Source organism: Rhea americana, unplaced genomic scaffold (assembly GCF_003343005.1).
Source record: "Rhea americana isolate MKP2758 unplaced genomic scaffold, rheAme1 scaffold_55, whole genome shotgun sequence".
Classification (NCBI taxonomy): domain Eukaryota; kingdom Metazoa; phylum Chordata; class Aves; order Rheiformes; family Rheidae; genus Rhea; species Rhea americana.
The window spans coordinates 4,085,997-4,101,476 of record NW_028186701.1 but is presented as its reverse complement, the minus strand read 5'-3'; the positions used below and the strand labels follow the sequence as shown (position 1 = coordinate 4,101,476).

At 44.2% G+C, this 15,480-nt stretch overlaps 1 protein-coding gene across 1 annotated transcript in view; it reads right to left on the bottom strand.

The window, feature by feature from the left end:
• The window catches only part of UBE2J1 (ubiquitin conjugating enzyme E2 J1), a 28,624-nt gene extending 21,084 nt beyond the window's left edge, over window positions 1-7,540 (bottom strand). The window contains exon 1 of the mRNA XM_085318665.1: window positions 7,459-7,540. Within this exon, the coding sequence (XP_085174791.1) occupies window positions 7,459-7,489 (31 nt within the window). The 5' untranslated portion in view covers window positions 7,490-7,540. The remainder of the gene's footprint in view (window positions 1-7,458) is intronic.
• Between the last annotated feature and the right edge of the window lie 7,940 nt (window positions 7,541-15,480).

The following is a 15,480-nucleotide window of genomic DNA, read 5'->3' as shown; positions in this document are numbered from 1 at the left end:
TGCCAATCAAATAAGCTGACCAGGGTTACTGGATTATACTAGTGTAACACGCAACAGGATTTATTTCAGTATAACAGAGTGGTGAGTCTTTTGAAAACAAGGACTCTGACACCATTACAAGCTTCCTAAAGATCTGTTATAGTATCTACAAAAAACACTAGCAATCAGGTATGAGAACTCGATAAAAAGAAACAGATGTGGGTGAGCGGAGAGGTAAGGTTGAGTGGGGTGGCACTCGGGTCAAACTCGGGTCAAACTGCAGCTACAAAGCACAGGGATAGTTAGGCCTGGCTTCAGCAAAGCTTAACCCCTGCAGCTAACAAGAAATCCTTGTGTGCATGTAAAAGTGATTACAGGATCCTCAGTGAAACAAACTTATATTTAAGTGATCAGGGTTCTGTGTGTAGTATCTTTCTCAATGGATAGCAACAATTTCATTCTATCAGTTTTCAGTTCTTCCCTTTGAAAAAAAAATACACAATAAAAATTAGCAAATAAAGGAGTCCAAAATAGCTGGTATAAAGCTAAAGATMCTTTAATCTTTCAAGTTGACTTATCAGATCTAGAAAAGAAGAAATAAAACAAACTGACATATTTTACTGMTGCAAAGACTTTCTATTTTTTGACTGCTATAAATAAAATGTTTCCATTTCAAACAAGATTTAGAGATCTACTTAGAGGAAATACAGAAAATGTAGTCATTCTTCTCATGACTCTGTTGACTAAGACAGCATAGCTAAAGATGCAGTTTACTTATCAAATCTGCCCAAGTTCTCCAATTAAATTAGATTAGTATAGCATTTATGTAACACTCTTCCAGAGAATCTTTAACTACTTAGTCCACTTAACATATTAGTAAAACATAGGTCTATCTTAATTTCCTGCTTACCTCTYAATGATACTACTATCTACAATTAGAAAAATAAAGAGAGTATTGTACTTCATTAAAATCTCACAATAAATTTTAGGGAAGAATTAGGTCTCTTAAATTAGACTATACTCAATGTCACGGCTGACATTTTGGGAAAGTCCTTTTAAAATCAGCTGTGACTGATTAGGACCTCCTTCCCCCCAATACCTGACTGCAGAGCCAACAGTGTCTTTGTCCCCTGGCCAGTCACCAAGTGCCAAGTGACTTGAGAGGTCAAAGTAAACAGTGCCACCTACTGAATCACCAGCATCAATTTGCACAGCAACCTGACATACCTTTGAACCCACTTACTCAAACATTCAGTATTTGCATTCAAAAGAAAGTGCAGGTTATTAAAGGCAAAGTAAAATTAATTTCAGAGGGAAAAAAAAAAACACCGGTGAAATCAATCTTTTAATTGCACAAAGTCTGAATCACAGCAAAAAAGAGTCAGGATTAAATTTGCATTTAAAGTACAAAGGATTTCTCGTAAGACAACATTCAATAAGCTTCAACATCTTAAGTCAAAAAAATCACTTGAAGTGACAAGGTCACCAAACGAGCAAGCAAGAAAAGAATAATTAGAGCAAATAGTCTTATCAGACTGGATATTTCTTTATGGATATTTATGCAATACTTTCACTATAGTTCTTTGATACAGAGAATTATACCTCATACATATAAGTGCCATAATTCTTCAAATGTGCTAGTAACTGCTCAGAGGACTGCTAACACCCAACACAGAAGATGAGACTGATGAATCCTGTCACTACAAAACAGTGACTACAAGATTTGGTGTTTGATCTTGCAGCAGGCTAAGGGTCACAGCACTTGGAAAAAAAAAAGTAGAGAGATTAGTCCAAGTAGCTGTCTTACAAATTTCAGAAACAGGGAGGTTCCTGAAGCACGAAGAGGATGAAGCTTTAGTCAGCAGAGCTTTAATACTGATGGAAGAGGTTTATCAGCCATATGGTAGCAGGCTGGTACACACTGACTAATCCATTTTGAAATCTTAAGASAGAAAATACCTTGACCTTTTAGAAGTACCAAAAATAGAAACAAAAATACAAAGCAACAGCTTGAAAACCTTTGTCTCATAAAGGCAATACAAAAAAAGTCTGAAGCGTATAGTATAAAATTTCCTCCCTTACAAAGATTATTATTTCTTCCCCAAAAGACCACTAAAAAAAAGTATATTCATAGATTGTTTGAGGAGACAGTTTTAGGTGAGTGCCCCTACAGTCCTTGTTCCTYTAGAGCATGAACGACAGAAGTGAGTAGCAGCTTAGCACACAACGCTCTCCAAGCCCAGAACCAGAACGTCCATGACATTTAACTATGCACAACTTAATAAAGTATTTTGTGCTGTAGACAGTTACTGTCTTTTAAATATGTCAGGGTGAACATTTAAAAGGCAATTAATACTATTAGCATGAATCAGAGAACCTGTGATCAGGAAGATGAACATTCTGACTAGCAGCAATTAGTGGCAGGACAAATCTGTGTAGCAATATTGCCACAAATGTGATCTATTCAACAGAACAAAAAATGAATGACACTAGAGAGCCTAGCTGATTCTCATTCATGAATCCAATCTGGTACACCTACTTGTAATACTATGATTCACATAACCATATGACAGAAGCACTTCAGCGTGTGTCACAGCTTTAGAGCGAAACTTGGCTTAAGATGAAGATCAATTAGAACTGCAGGTTTCTTTTAGCAAAAAACTCTTATTTAAAAAGTGTTTTTCTTTGAACTCATGTTCAGTCTTTAATATTTTAAGCTATTTTTGATAAAGCCTGAAGGTACTATAAAATATTGCACTAAAAATAATAAATAGTATTTACTCTCTTTAAAGCTACTGAACTGATGGAAGTCACCAGCCAAGCACTTGGAACATCATGCATGTTTGCATTATACAAGCATCAGACCTGCTGAAGTCTGAAAGCAGTATCAAACAGCAGAAGCCTCCTGTGCAAGTATACAACGATTATTCTCTTCACTTTATATTGAAATAGTGCATTCAAAATTCCAAAACCTGACCTGAAAGACAGGCCACGAAGGCGAGGTGGTGGAGTTGCTCTTTATGTGAGAGAGCAACTGGAATGCATCGAGCTCTGCCTAGGGGCAGCAGCGGAGGAGGCAGTCAAGAGCTTATGGGTAAAGATCAAAGGGTAGGCCGGCATGGGGGACACTGTTGTGGGTGTCTACTACAGGCCACCTGACCAGGAAGAGAAAGTTGATGAGGCCTTCTATAGGCAGCTGGACGTAGCCTCACGATCACAGGCCCTGGTTCTCATGGGGGACTTCAACCACCCTCTGCTGGAGGGACTACACAGCAAGGCACAAGCAGTCCAGGAGGCTCCTGCAATGCATTGGTGATAACTTCTTGTCACAAATGGTGGAGGAGCCTATGAGAAAGGGTGTCCTGCTGGACCTTGTCCTTACCAACTTCTTGTCCCAAATGGTGGAGGAGCCTATGAGAAAGGGTGTCCTGCTGGACCTTGTCCTTACCAACAGAGAGGGACTGGTTAGAGATGTGAAGGTTGGGGCAGCCTTCGCTGCAGTGACCACGAGATGGTGGAGTTCAAGATCCTGCAGGAAAGAAGTAAGGCAACAAGCAGAATTGCAACCCTGGACTTCAGGAGAGCAGACTTTGGGCTCTTCAGAGACCTAATTGGTGGAGTCTCATGGGTTAAGGCCCTAGAAGGAAGGGGGGTCCAGGGGAGCTGGCTACTATTCAAATATCACTTCCTCCAAGCTCAAGAGCAGTGCATCCCTATGAGTAAGAAGTGCAGCAAAAGGGGCAGGAGACCTGAATGGGTGAGCAAGGAGCTCTTGGCCAAATTCAGACAGAAGAAGAAAATACACAAAATGTGGAAGAGGGGACAGGCTACTTGGGAGAACTATAGGAATGCAGTCAGAGTATGTAGAGATGCAGCGAGGACGGCTAAGGCCCAGCTGGAATTGAGTGTGGCAAGGGATGTTAAGGACAACAGGAAGGGCTTCTTCAAATACACCAGCAGCAAGAGGAGGACTAGGGAAAATGTGGGCCCCCTACTGAATGGGGCAGGGGCCCTGGTGACAAGGGATACAGAGAAGGCAGAATTACTGAATGCCTTCTTTGCTTCAGTCTTCACTGCTAAGGGCAGCCCCCAGGAATCCCGGAACCTGGACGTGAGGGAGAAAGTCTGGAGAAGGGAAGATTTTCCTTTGGTTGAGGAGGAAAGGACTAGAGACCTTCTGGGCAGCCTAGACATCCACAAATCCATGGGCCTGGGTGGGACGCACCCACAGGTACTGAGGGAGCTGGCAGATGTTGTTCCCAGGCCGCTCTCCATCATATTCGAAAAGTCATGGAGAACTGGAGAGGTGCCTGAGGACTGGAAGAAAGCCAGAGTCACTCCAGTCTTCAAAAAGGGCAAGAAGCAGGACACAGGCAACTACAGCCCGGTCAGCCTCACCTCCATCCCTGCAAGGTGATGGAACAGCTCATCCTGGATGTCATCTCCAGAGGAAAAACAGGTGATCGGCGGTAGTCAGCATGGCTTCACCAAGGGGAAATCCTGCTTAACCAATCTGATAGCCTCTTAGGATGGAATGACTGGCTGGGTGGATGAGGGGAGAGCAGTGGATGTTGTGTACCTTGACTTCAGCAAGGCCTCTGACACTCTCTCCCATAACATCCTCCTAGATAAGCTCAGGAAGTGTGGGTTAGATGAGCGGACAGTGAGGTGGATTGAGAACTGGCTGAAAGGAAGAGCTCAGAGGGTCATCAGTGGCGTGGAGTCTAGTTGGAGGCCTGTGGCTAGTGGTGTCCCCCAGGGCTCACTACTGGGTCCCATCCTGTTCAACTTCTTCATCGACAACCTGGATGAGGGGACAGAGTGCCTCCTCAGCAACTCRGCTGATGATACCAAGCTGGGAGGAGTGGTTGACACACCTGAGGGCTGTGCTGCCATTCTCTGAATGACCTGGACCTGGACAGGCTGGAGAGCTGAGCGGAGAGGAACCTCATGAGGTTCAACAAGGGCAAGTGCAGAGTTCTGCACCTAGGGAAAAATAACCCCATGCAGCAATACAAGCTGGGGGCTGACCTTCTGGAGAGCAGCTCTGCAGAGAAGGACCTGGGAGTGCTGGTGGATGACAAGTTGACCATGAGCCAGCAATGTGCCCTTGTGGCTAGGAAGGCCAATGGTACCCTCTGTGCATTAGGAAGAGTGTTGCCAGCAGGTGGAGGGAGGTGATCCTGCCCCTCTACTCAGCCCCAATGAGGCCTCATCTCGAGTACTGTGTCCAGTTCTGGGCTCCCCACTACAACAGAGACATGGAGCTACTGGAGAGAGGCCAGTGTAGGGCTCCRAAGATGATCAGAGGGCTGGAGCAGCTGCCCTATGAGGAACGGCTGCRAGAGCTGGGCCTCTTCAGCCTGGGGAAGAGAAGACTGAGGGGGGATCTTATCAATGTGTACCACTACCTGAAGGGAGGGTGTCAAGGGGACRGGGACAAACTCTTTTCAGTTGTCCCGTGTGACAGGACAAGAGGCAATGGGCAAAACTGAAGCACAGGAAGTTCCGCCTGAGCGTGAGGGGGAATTTCTTCCCTGTGAGAGTGACGGAGCACTGGCACAGGTTGCCCAGAGAGGTTGTRGAGTCTCCTTCTCTGGAGATCTTCAAGGCCTGCCTGGATGCAACCCTGTCTAACATGCTCTAGGTGACCCTGCTGAGCAGGGGGTTGGACTAGATGATCTCCAGAGGTCCCTTCCAACCTTACTGATTCTATGATTTTATGACTTCAAAATAAAGATTAGAAGCTTTGTTTGTCCTGTATTAACATCAGAACAACAACAAAAACAGGCACAAGGACAGCTGCTATTTCTAAAAATCCTAAACAGCTCAGTTACCAAAAACAATTTAATCTGCAGATGACCGATAACTATCTGAAACAGTAAATATGGTGTATTTGTTCTTACGCATTTCAGTATATCTGCACAAGCTAAAACTACCTTAAAATTAGAAAATTCTACATTTCTATTTTCAGTCTTTAGTCGAACAGCAAGTGTAAAGTATCACTGTTAAACTACACATTCAACCATAACAAAACAGAAATTCATAAGACATATACTGAAATACTAAATAGTTATATATGCATATCTACCTGGTTAGCAAAAAGAAGTGCCAGGCTAAGTGYAATGGCTCTTCTTAGCAGGAAAAGAAAAAAGTTATTTTAATCAATAACAACTGCTGTGAAGAAACAATCTTCTTAAAGAAAGATAGTCAAAAAGGGCCAATTTAAATATTTCATGCCTATTGATTTGACTGTTGAAATGAGTGATTTAAATCAAGCCAAACTTTTTATAGACTTTTCAATATCCACACAAAGCAAAGATTTAAAATTTATTAATATGCTATACAGCCCATTTAATTTGGGAGTGTAATACATATCCACTGAATTAATCTCTCTTCCCTTTTTTTTTTTTTTTTTTTTTTTTTTTTTTTTTTTTTTTTTTTTTTTTTTTTTTTTTTTTTGCTATGGAACAGCACATGGTGCTGAAAGCCAATTTCAGGAAAGATAATTTTCTCTTAAAAACACGCAGGGCTAGAAAGGACACGCGGGAAGAACAGCACTAAGTTAACCCACACATACTTGCCCTCTCCACCCAGGCCTCATGGGCAGGTCATGCAGAACCTACCACCACTATTTCCAGTGACGTGGCCAACCACAACCAGTGAGCAGGTTTGTAGGCCACCCTGGTAAGTTCACACGTGCAACATACCCAGCGTGTCTACAAAAAATATTTTTGTTCCGATATTTTGGAACATAGAGAGTACATGATCTGCTTCGTGATCCTTTGCTATCTTTATATCATGCAATTTGGATGGGAAGGGAAGGAGGGAGCAGAAAACATAATTCAGCAAYGGCCTCGTCAGCCCTGTGAGGCATGTTTTGTAAATAAGCCGCTCATTTACGCTTGCAGAGCACAGGTCATGCTAACGTTAGCGCTCCCCGCAGCTCCTGCACGGCCGGAGAGCGAAGCCGCTGCTTCAGCACAGCGCGGCTGCTGACAGCTACCTCCCCAGACGGGCTTGGGGAGCAGGGCAGGGAGCGCTCCGGCCCCGCTGGCCCTCACGCCTCCGGAGCCGGGTGCTGGACGCCGTTCTCGTGGCGGAAGCGGCAGCGTGCGGTTTCCACACCGTTGAGGCTCGGCACGGGGCCAGCGAGCGGCCCCTGCGCCAGTGAAGCCGCGCGGGGCCCGGGAGGCCGGAGCAGCTTCCCCTCCCGGCTCCGGGCCGCGCCTGGAGCGGCCGCTCCCGCTCCGAGACCTTCTCCGCCCCCTTCGGCGGAGGCAGGAACGGCGCGGGGCGGCCCGCGGGGCCGCGCCGGCACCGCGAGCTCCTGCAGGGCAAGGCCGCCTCGCGCCCGTGCCCCCGGGGAAGGGACCCCCGCGCCGGCACGGCCTGGGCGGGGCGCTTCTGCGCCCGGCCACCCCGGGCCGCCGCCGGCCCCGCCACCGCTGCAGCCGCCCCGGCCCCGCCGCGGCCTACCCGGGCTCCTGAGGTTGTAGCGGGCCTCCATGGCGGCGGGCGCCTCCCTCGGCAACGTCTCCGCTGCCGGCGCCGGCAGCGGCGGGGCGGGAGGAAGAGGAGGAGGAGGAGGAAGGCCCGGCGCGGGCCCGCCTCGCCGCGGGAAGCTCCCCTGACGTGGCAGCGGCGGGCACCGCGGAGGGAGGCACCTGCGGCGCCGGCGCCGCCCCGGAGCCCCGCCGCGCCCGGCGCCGCTCCCCCAAAGCTGAGGGACTTGCAGACCCCCCGAGCCCCAGGGCCCCCCGAAAGAGCGAGCGGGGCCCTGAGGTGCGGGTGGTGCCGCCCCYTCGCACCGCTGCTCGGCTCGGCGAGAATTGGCAGCAGAACCCGGGCTCCGCGCACAGCCGCCCTTTGCCCAGGCCCCTCTGCCCGAGGCACCCAGCGCCGTGGACACTACGGAGCCGAGGGGGCACGTAACGTACTGACAGTTGCCCCCGGCCCTGTTCTCAGCAGCCTCGAGTTCCCTTTAATTCATCACAAGCCCCAAGTGGGAACGCGTGGGGTGTTCTTGTCCGCAGCTGCATGAGCTTGAAACACTCSCTCCTGGCTCATGAAGTCCCCTTAATTTTGTCTAGGTTACTTTTGTATCCTTTTCTCTCTAATTGTCATTATAAAAATATTTTTCTTCCTGTTTCCATTCGCAGTTCTGTTTCCTGCTTCGGTCTAACAGCAACAAAATCAGTTGTAAACAAAAGTACTTAGTCTTTTTCCACTGCCTCTTGTTCTCAGAATTTCAAAATAAGGCTAACTCTTCCCTTTCCTGGTCTATTACGTAGTGATGTTGTGGTAACAAAAATAGATTAAAAAAAAAACCAACTTTATTCCACCTTAAAAAGTGACTGAATTTTCCAAAGAGCAAAGTTACCCTCCTTTATTTAGAGGACAAAACTCCGTGTGCAATGTACAGCATTAATRATCAATATACAGCAGCAGTGCAGGAGCAGAGCCAAACCTTGGGATTCCCTCTGACACCAGAAGTGCCCCATAGTATATTTAATGGCTGGTAACTCATGATCACGTTTCAGCCATTTTTCTTAACGATTTTTTTGCTGATCTGACAACCTGAGTGCGTTTTGCTTATTCTTAACAGGTATGTCCCATCCTTCTGTATTTGCCTGAGGGATCTTGCTGAGCGGTGGGAGAAGGGCTCTGGGACCAGCCAGGACTGGAGCCTGCCCTTCCCCAAAGTAGCTGAGCAGCTAGTACTGTGCATTCAGGATGCAGGAATTCTCCATACAGAACCCTGGAATCTACTTTGATAGAAAATATTTCACATAGTGGTCTGATAATGCAAATAATGGCATGATTCAAGGGGAGTGATATTCACTGTGAACTAGTTACAGGTTATATAAAACGAGTTCAGCTTTCTCCTCTGGGCTCCGGTCTATGAACCTTGCAGCCCTTATAATGTAATTTTATATAGTTCAAGGAGGAAGCACCTGTAGTTAATATGAAGCTTTGTGTTTTAACTAAAAAAAGAAAAGAAATACATAGTCACTGTAACTACATGAAAGCCAAATACCGTTGAAAATAAACTAAATAGACTTAAATTTTAAATAACAGAAATTCACTGATAAGATGTAGAAGTTTTTTCCATTTAATTAAGCCACACCATGGCCTGTTTTGGTGCTATTTCACATTTCACCATATGAAATACAGTGCAGGGCTACTGAGAAGAGACCGATTTTATTATCCATCATATTATCCAGTTAGAAGTCAGGGCTCCAGGAGAGAAATGCCGACAGATGACAAAGTTTTGAAACCATTGATTCCTGGGAGGTAATCTTGTAACTAAGTGTGGGGCTAGAAACCTGGGGTTTAATTCCACACTGCTACATGTCACCAGCTGCTTGTGACAGACTCAAACCAGACGCCGCAGAGCTCTTGCAGTAGGAGCCACAGTCAGTGTTGCCAGGGTGAAAAGTCAGCTTCCCTCCTCCTCCTTCATGTGATCAAAAACGCTCTAATCCTTTTGGATTTGTGTTTTCATTTGTCTTTTGTTTGGGTTTATGTACGCAGAGGCCATTTTGTTCTAGCAACTTGTTTTTTTAAAAAGCAAAATGCCAAATTTAGTAGCAAAATTGCAGTCAAATCCCACATGTTGGCAGCACTTCATGTAGCTTGTGTATCCTGTCATATGATCTAACTTGTTGAAAAATTGAACATGCTCAGCTGAAGCATTAGAAACTGAAAGTTTCAGTCTGAACAATACTATGATAAAGATTTGCTTATTTCATGTCTCATAAAATCCTTGCAGAAAGATTTTATTCAACTTTGCCACATTGGTTGCAGTGAGAATAATCAATTCTGACAATTCCAAATATTAAAAAATGTTTGGCTTTAATACATTACATTAAAGTAAGGCTTCAGTTTGATGGAAAAAAACTCTAATATTATTTTAAATAATCAAATTACTTTTTTTTAATTTCCAGTTTCTGAGAAGATTATTTTGCTCATATTTCTAAGTATTTTTCTGCAGTTGTGGTGCACTGATTTTTTTTTCTGTTAGATTAAAATAGAAATCCTCATTTGCCTACCCAGCTTCAAAGCAAAAGAGCATATAGGCCTCTCTATTGCAAAAAAATATTGTAAACATTAATGACTGGATGATAAGTTCTGATAAAATGTGTAAGTCTTCTTGCAGCTCTTTCTACTGAAATAAAGTAAATGTATAGGCAGAATTCCCCTGGCCTATTGTAGACTATGGATATAGATGTCTGAGCTGGTTACCAGAGGCTCCCTTTACAGCTAATGGAGGGAAAGAGTCACTTTTATGGCACATTTCATTTTATCTGAAATAGATCTTAAATATAGATCAGATGAATCATACTTTAGAAGTTCATGTTTCTCTCGATTAGCTATAAAGCAAGCTGAGGCTGACTTATAGATAGTCATAGGTATATATCGGATGTATAGACAGCTTTATCACATATATCATAGAATCATAGAATCAGTAAGGTTGGAAGGGACCTCTGGAGATCATCTAGTCCAACCTCCCTGCTCAGCAGGGTCACATGCATGTTAGACAGGGTTGCATCCAGGTGGGCGTTGAAGATCTCCAGAGAAGGAGACTCCACAACCTCTCTGTGCAAAATATCTCTCTATATCTGATACAAACATATCATGTATTTCTCCTCAGTTTAAAAGAATTGCAAACATAAGTCAATAGATAGAGCCTCTTATTTTTGACAGTAAGACTTTTGTCATTGCTGAAGTAGTGTTGAACAGCCAAGAGAACTCAGCAAATAGGAAAGAGAATCATGAAGTTCAGCGTGCTGACCTGGGGGAATGGACTCCAACCACTGAGGACGGAGTTATTTCTGAAATCTCTCCTTTCTCTTGGAGGCAGGACACCTGCATGATACTGCAATTCACCCATCTCGAGGTGGCTTCTCGGTATGCAGAAAAACAACCAGTGGGGAAGCCAGTGACAACCCCTAAAATGGCCTGGGCTAAAAGGAGTTGCCCAGAAAACTGCATAGGAGTCAAAGCCCTTCTCAAAGCCCTTCAAATCCAACCTGCCCACCACTATCAGCTGTGCTGCTTGTGAGAGTTATGCCACTTTGAGGCCAGGACTGAGACCCACTGAGGCTAGAGAAGGAAAAGGCAAGGCTGTGTCATGTGGTAGCAGAAAGGGCCTCCTTCCCTGGGAGGAACTCTGTGCTCCAAAATCCTCTCCAAGGTTTTTACTGAGGACTGGGACTTAGGCACTTAAACTCCGTCCATGGTCTTTTGGATCCAGTCCATTATTCCTGATAAGGAAAAAAAGAAAATGTCAAGACCAATTCAATTTTTGGTTTGATGCATTACTGTGTATTCTTGCAGATCTTGGGGAATTAAACTAAGTAAAATTAAATTACTATTTATTTCATTGTGCAGGTAATAYGATTGTATGGGCAGGTAAGATTGTGTGCAAAGGTGCACATAATACATTAGGTGGTTACCTAAAGCCAGTTCAGAGTGCCTTTTTGTAAGCTTTGATCTCATAAACTCAGCTACAAGTCATTTCCTCCAAAGAAGGTTTGAGATCACAAATGCTTATGATAGTAAGTCACACAGCAGTTCCTTATACAAAGCACCCATTCCCTGCTAGCAGAGATTCACAAAATATAGGCCAGATTGCTTCATTTGTAATGTTACCCTTTCAATACAGACAGCTGGTGACAGAATTAAACTCTAATGGAATTAAGGAATATAATATATATATATTCAAGAACATAATATGCCTGTGTTATCAGTGGTAATAGATATGACTCATCCAGAATATAAATCAGTGTTGTGTTCATTATATATGTATAATAGTGTGGTCTCAGCTTTTAAAATCCTTTATGCAAAGTTAGACCTGGTAAATCTGGATTCATCGAGTTTGCCTCCTCCTCACCTCTCTCAGATGCATTGTACTTCTGCTCAGGGAAGAGACTGCTGTCTTTCTGTCTTTTAATTCTAAAGCAATTGTCTCACAAAACTGTTGGCCTTGCCAACTGAATTTTAATTGGTGTTATTTCAGAAATGGGGGAAAGGGAATGAGGAGAGAAGTCTACAGGTGACTATAACTTCCCAAGCAAGCAAATGTCTGATGAGGCTCACCGAGGCAGAGTTTGTGGAGTATCTTACAGTAATTTGCATTGTAAGAAGTCAAAATGAAGATATACTGTTTTTGTCTTCTCTTCTTTTTCTGAAGAATGAGAAGAATCACATCAATTACTTCATTCACTTCCCCCATGGCATCATAGCTGTAATAGTTCAAATGGTTACCTTGCTCAGAATAAACCTGCAAAGCTATATCTCAAAGCTGCAAGCTACTATTTGAATGACAGCTGTTCATGACTCGTGATTTCAATGATCTAGTTAGTACATCTTTAGCAGATGCAGATAATGGCAAAAATTATCTCTGGCGCATGTTCTGTACCCTGCAAACTGCAGGGAGTAATTAAGAACAGCTCCCATCTAAAATTAGTTTGCTCCTATACCACTGTTTAGGGAGAAAATGCCAGGCATAGCCTTTTTCTCCTTCTGCATAACCAGTTTTTCATAATCTTCCTGCTTCAGGGCTTCAGGTCCAAGATTAAGTGGGGAGCTGCTTTTCTTTTGTTTTCATTGTGTGAATTGTTCCCAGTTCGCCTTCCCCTTAATTTGTTCTCATAAGCTTCCTTCTGTGAAGGGAACATCTGTCTTTGCAATGGCACAGTAGCCAGAAGAAAAGCAGTAAGGATTACATCCATTGCTATCGAGCAGTCTTTCCACCCTAACCATTTCAAAAAAATTACTCAAGACTCAAAGGTGAATTACCTGCATGTAGCTACTTGCATACAACTACTTGCATGCAACTGCTACCAACTCAGCAATGTGAATAAAGGATTTATGATCAGGCTTTTATTTTAAACATTCAAAAGGTGTTTCACAGTCAATATGAAGAGACTTAAAACTTACTGTGTCATTAACCAAGATATATTGAGTCATCAGTCATATCCACCTGTGTAAATATCTTGGACACTCAGGAATTTCTCAGATGGTCAGTGGAAATCTGAGGCTTGATTCAAATGCACACACACAGGCATCTTAAGCCATTTGAGAGATCCTAGGAGATCCCATGTGGAGCAGAAAGGTATGGCACAGGAGAGCTAAGGGGCACCGGTATGCCATTCTGAGCGAGGCAGTAGTAGAAGGCCAGGTAGAGTGCCTAGGGCATCTTAAGTAGTACCACAAGTCAAATGGACTAAGGTCCTAATCACAAGTCAAGAGCGCCTAGAGAGTGGCTCTGCTGACCAAAAGTCTACCTTCTAGTGATTCCGTTGCCCTCTGATAACTGACTATATTAATCAGATCTCTGCTGACTGATCTCCCTCTCTTCACTGTCACACCTCAGTTTTGGCTGTCTGCGCTCCACAGCCTAGTCCTGAGATGGCCAGCTGTGTAACCAAGGAAATTGCTGAACTGGGAGAAGGGGCTGTGAGAAAGTCTGTGCAGTAGAGCCAGACAAGATAAGGCAAAACCAGTCAAAAGTAGGGTTATTGAGGTGACATTGACAAGGAAAACACCAACGTGAAAAATTATAAAATCCTAGAGGGAAATAGCAAGGTGTCAGAAGATGACAATGCAGCAACAATGGGGATCTATTGCAGGAAGCAGTGGAGGCCAACCCTTCCTTCTTGACATATGACAGCCTGGCCAACAAAGACTCATCTGGTATCCTACCGGGGAAGGCGAACATGTTAATGCTTAGCCTAGTAGCTTTTAGTCCTCTCTATCTGTATTAACCAATAAACAATCACTTTATACATTTAGATTGCATATATCCAACTTTCAGAAACTCTGCACATAGTGAAAGGTGTCTAGCAAAGTGTCAGGTTGTGGCCTGGCAGAGAAGGCAGCTAGCAGAGTGGCTTCAGACTGAGAGCAGAATAACAAAAGCTGAAAACAAATATGCAGTCTGGTGTTGTGTTAACTATTCAAATTTGAGATTTATAGCTTGAATTTTATGGGGGCTCTGTCTGTATTACTGGTAGTAATATAAAGGTGGAATGACCACTTGCTGTGGGGCAGAGAAGGGAATGACCTTCTCCCACTGTCAGGCAATTCCAAGGATGGACCTTTCTTGGGAATGGGAAGATTTCATGGGGGAAGATGCACTGAGAAAACCAGGAAAGGCATTTATAATCTGTCAGGAGAGTAGTAAATTTAAAGTAAATATCGCCATTGCTGCATTGTGAGCTTTGTGAAGACTTGTAGCACTTGGAATGTACTGCTACCTCACAGAAGGAACGTGGGATATGAAATATGAGATGGAGTTGCTGAAGGAACAGGTTTGGAAACAGTGCTGAGCAAAGGGACCAGGACTGGAAAGACTGAGCCGATCAGCGTGCCTCTACTACAGAGAGCTTGCATTTGGCATTTATGATGATGTGAGCTCAGACAGTGTGACAAATGGCATACCGAGACGAGAGCTCAACCAGCTGCGAGGGGAGTATTGAAGGAAGTGATTTGCAAATCAGACCATTCAGCTTGCCAGAGGATGATTCAGTCTCTGAAAAGGGCATTGCAGGAAAAGTAGAGGGAGTATGGTTGCAGCCCTCAGTGCAGGCTTTAGAGAAGATGTTGGTCCCTGGGACTGAGTAAGGGAGGGATGTGATCCAAATCATTTTGATTCGCCTTTACTCATTTATCCAGAAGGCACATTCCTGTTCTCTACAAATGCTCTTTTGCAAAAAGAGTTGGACATTTTCCACAACCCAGATGGCTGTGGTTATTATCAAAGTACTCCCCAAAACTGATGTGGATTTGTATGAGCAACACGGGCAAATTCAGGTAACAATTGATTTAACTCCAGAACTAGTAGGAATTGTATCACGGGTCTTTGGACCGTTGAGTGATTCCAGTGCACTGTGGATGGTGAGGCTCCTAGAAACCCCAGAAATGCAGGGGAGCATTATAATATTATTGCTAGGGTATTCACAACTCCATCCAGTTAGAAAGCTGCATCAGCAGCACTAGAGGAACCCCTTGCTCCCAGCATTGGGTGTGAAGATCTTTGAAAGTGTTATTGGCTCCCAAGCGGTGGGATGGTTGTTTTGTCTAGTAGAATAGAAACTGAGGAAGGACTAGAGCAATAGGCAGTAAGGAAGCAAATCCTAGGCATGACATCAGGTTTTGTGCAGAAAGGAGCAAGGTAGCAGCCTAACTATAAGGATTAGCAGCAGTGATGAATGGAATGGCTGGACCCCTACTTTAACATATAAACACCTAAATGCAGACATGAATTCATCTGGATCTGAAACTTACAGTGCTGATGAGAAAGTGAGTTAGGACTATAGCATTCTGCAGTGCTTCCCCTCAGGGAATTGGCATGACCACAAAATATAATCCTTTTCATGGACAGATTGAGGTTCCTTTTGAATGTAGTTAGGCTGTTCCTTTTCCCTACTCTGAATAATAGAGGCTGCTCCAGAAAAATACTACTCTCTTGATCTAATATCCACTTCTGAT